General features: G+C 45.8%; 1 protein-coding gene across 3 annotated transcripts in view; it reads right to left on the minus strand.

Moving 5' to 3' along the window:
• RHBDD3 (rhomboid domain containing 3) overlaps positions 1-1,464 on the minus strand; it is an 18,728-nt gene that overhangs the window by 12,977 nt on the left and 4,287 nt on the right. For 2 of the 3 annotated variants that reach the window (XM_027863414.1, XM_027863397.1), the window contains exon 2: positions 1,084-1,337. In XM_027863414.1, coding sequence (XP_027719215.1) covers positions 1,084-1,243 — 160 coding nt within the window. In that variant the 5' untranslated portion in view covers positions 1,244-1,337. The remainder of the gene's footprint in view (positions 1-1,083; positions 1,338-1,464) is intronic. The other variant, XM_027863406.1, reaches the window with a different exon arrangement.

Genomic DNA, 1,464 nt, shown 5'->3' on the forward strand with positions numbered 1-1,464 from the left:
GGATGGATGGATGGATGGATGGATGGATGGATGGATGGATGGATGGACGGATGGATAGAAGGATGAATGGATACATAGATGGATGAATGGATGGATAGAAGGATGGATGGATAGATAGATATAAGGATGATAGATGGATAGATAAAAGAGATATATAGATATGTATATACACTTGTACTAAGTATATATGTACTTAGTATATATAATGTACATTTATATATGTAAAATATATATATACAATAGATATTTATATGGACAAAAATATTTATAACCGTTCCTTTTAGTGGTTGCAAAGAACTGGGAACCAAAAGGATGACCCCCCTCTTGGGGAATGGCTAAACAAAAGGTGGTATATGAAGGTAGTGAACTTTTACTGTGCCACAAGGAATGGATGCAATGGACAATTTCAGAGGAAACTGGGAATCTATGAACCCATACAGAAAGAAGAGAACGATTTATCCAATGATAACAACATTACAAAGAAAATCAACTTTGAGAGACTTTAGAGCTCTGATCACTGCACTGATAAAGCATGAGTCTAGAGGACTGCAGATGAAACACGCCATTCCCCTGGTGCTGGGGAGGTGATAAAACTTAAAATCCAGAGAGATATTCATTTGCAGGCATGGCAAAGGCTGGGATTTGGCTTGCTGGCCCATACATGCTTAGGATGAAGATTTTCTTTCAGGGTGGTTTTTGTTTCTGCAGTTATTCAGTGTGGGGGAGGGCAGAATACATGCAAAAATAAATTTATTTAAAAAAAAACCCTTTATACGTGCATGTTTTCCCCCAGTAGAATGTAAGCTCCTTGAGGGCAGGAACTATGTTGTTTTTGTCTTTGTCTCCCCAGCACCTCGAATAGGGCCTGGTACCAATGTTTGCTGAATTTAATTGAACGCTAGGATGAGAAAATCGTGGACCGGAGGCATCAATTGACTTTCTCAAGGTCCAGAACCAGTAAGTGACAGAACCAGGCCAAGTCTCCTTTCGTTACTCTACACCCCATACCCTTCTCTGCAAGTTAGGACCAGGAATACTCGGGGAAAGAACCTCCCCACCCAACGAGGAAACCAAAGTTCTCACCCTGCCAATGTCCAAGCAGCAGGTCTAGGTCCAGGGCCAAGCTCGGGCCAGCCCCCAACACCCACAGACAGCAGAGCACCAGCAGCAGCAGGGAGGAGGCCAGGGGCAGCCCTCGGACCATCTGGATCATCGTGACCCGTCGTTCCCTGCTGGGGGCCATGGCTCCCAGGACTGGACTCTGGCTGGACGGAGGGAAGGCTGGCAAGGCTCCCTAGCCGGGCAGTTCAGGGCCAAGTAGGTGCCAGGGCTGGCTGCTAGGAGCAAAGAAACAAAAACTCTCAGTCCCAGGAGAGATCCCGGCACCACCACCCCTGCCCAGCCCAGCCCAAGTTTGCCTCAGTCTCCTCCTTTGTAAAATGAGGTGATTATGAGATGGCTTAT

Source organism: Vombatus ursinus, unplaced genomic scaffold (assembly GCF_900497805.2).
Source record: "Vombatus ursinus unplaced genomic scaffold, bare-nosed wombat genome assembly UNPS02001287.1, whole genome shotgun sequence".
Classification (NCBI taxonomy): Eukaryota; Metazoa; Chordata; class Mammalia; order Diprotodontia; family Vombatidae; genus Vombatus; species Vombatus ursinus.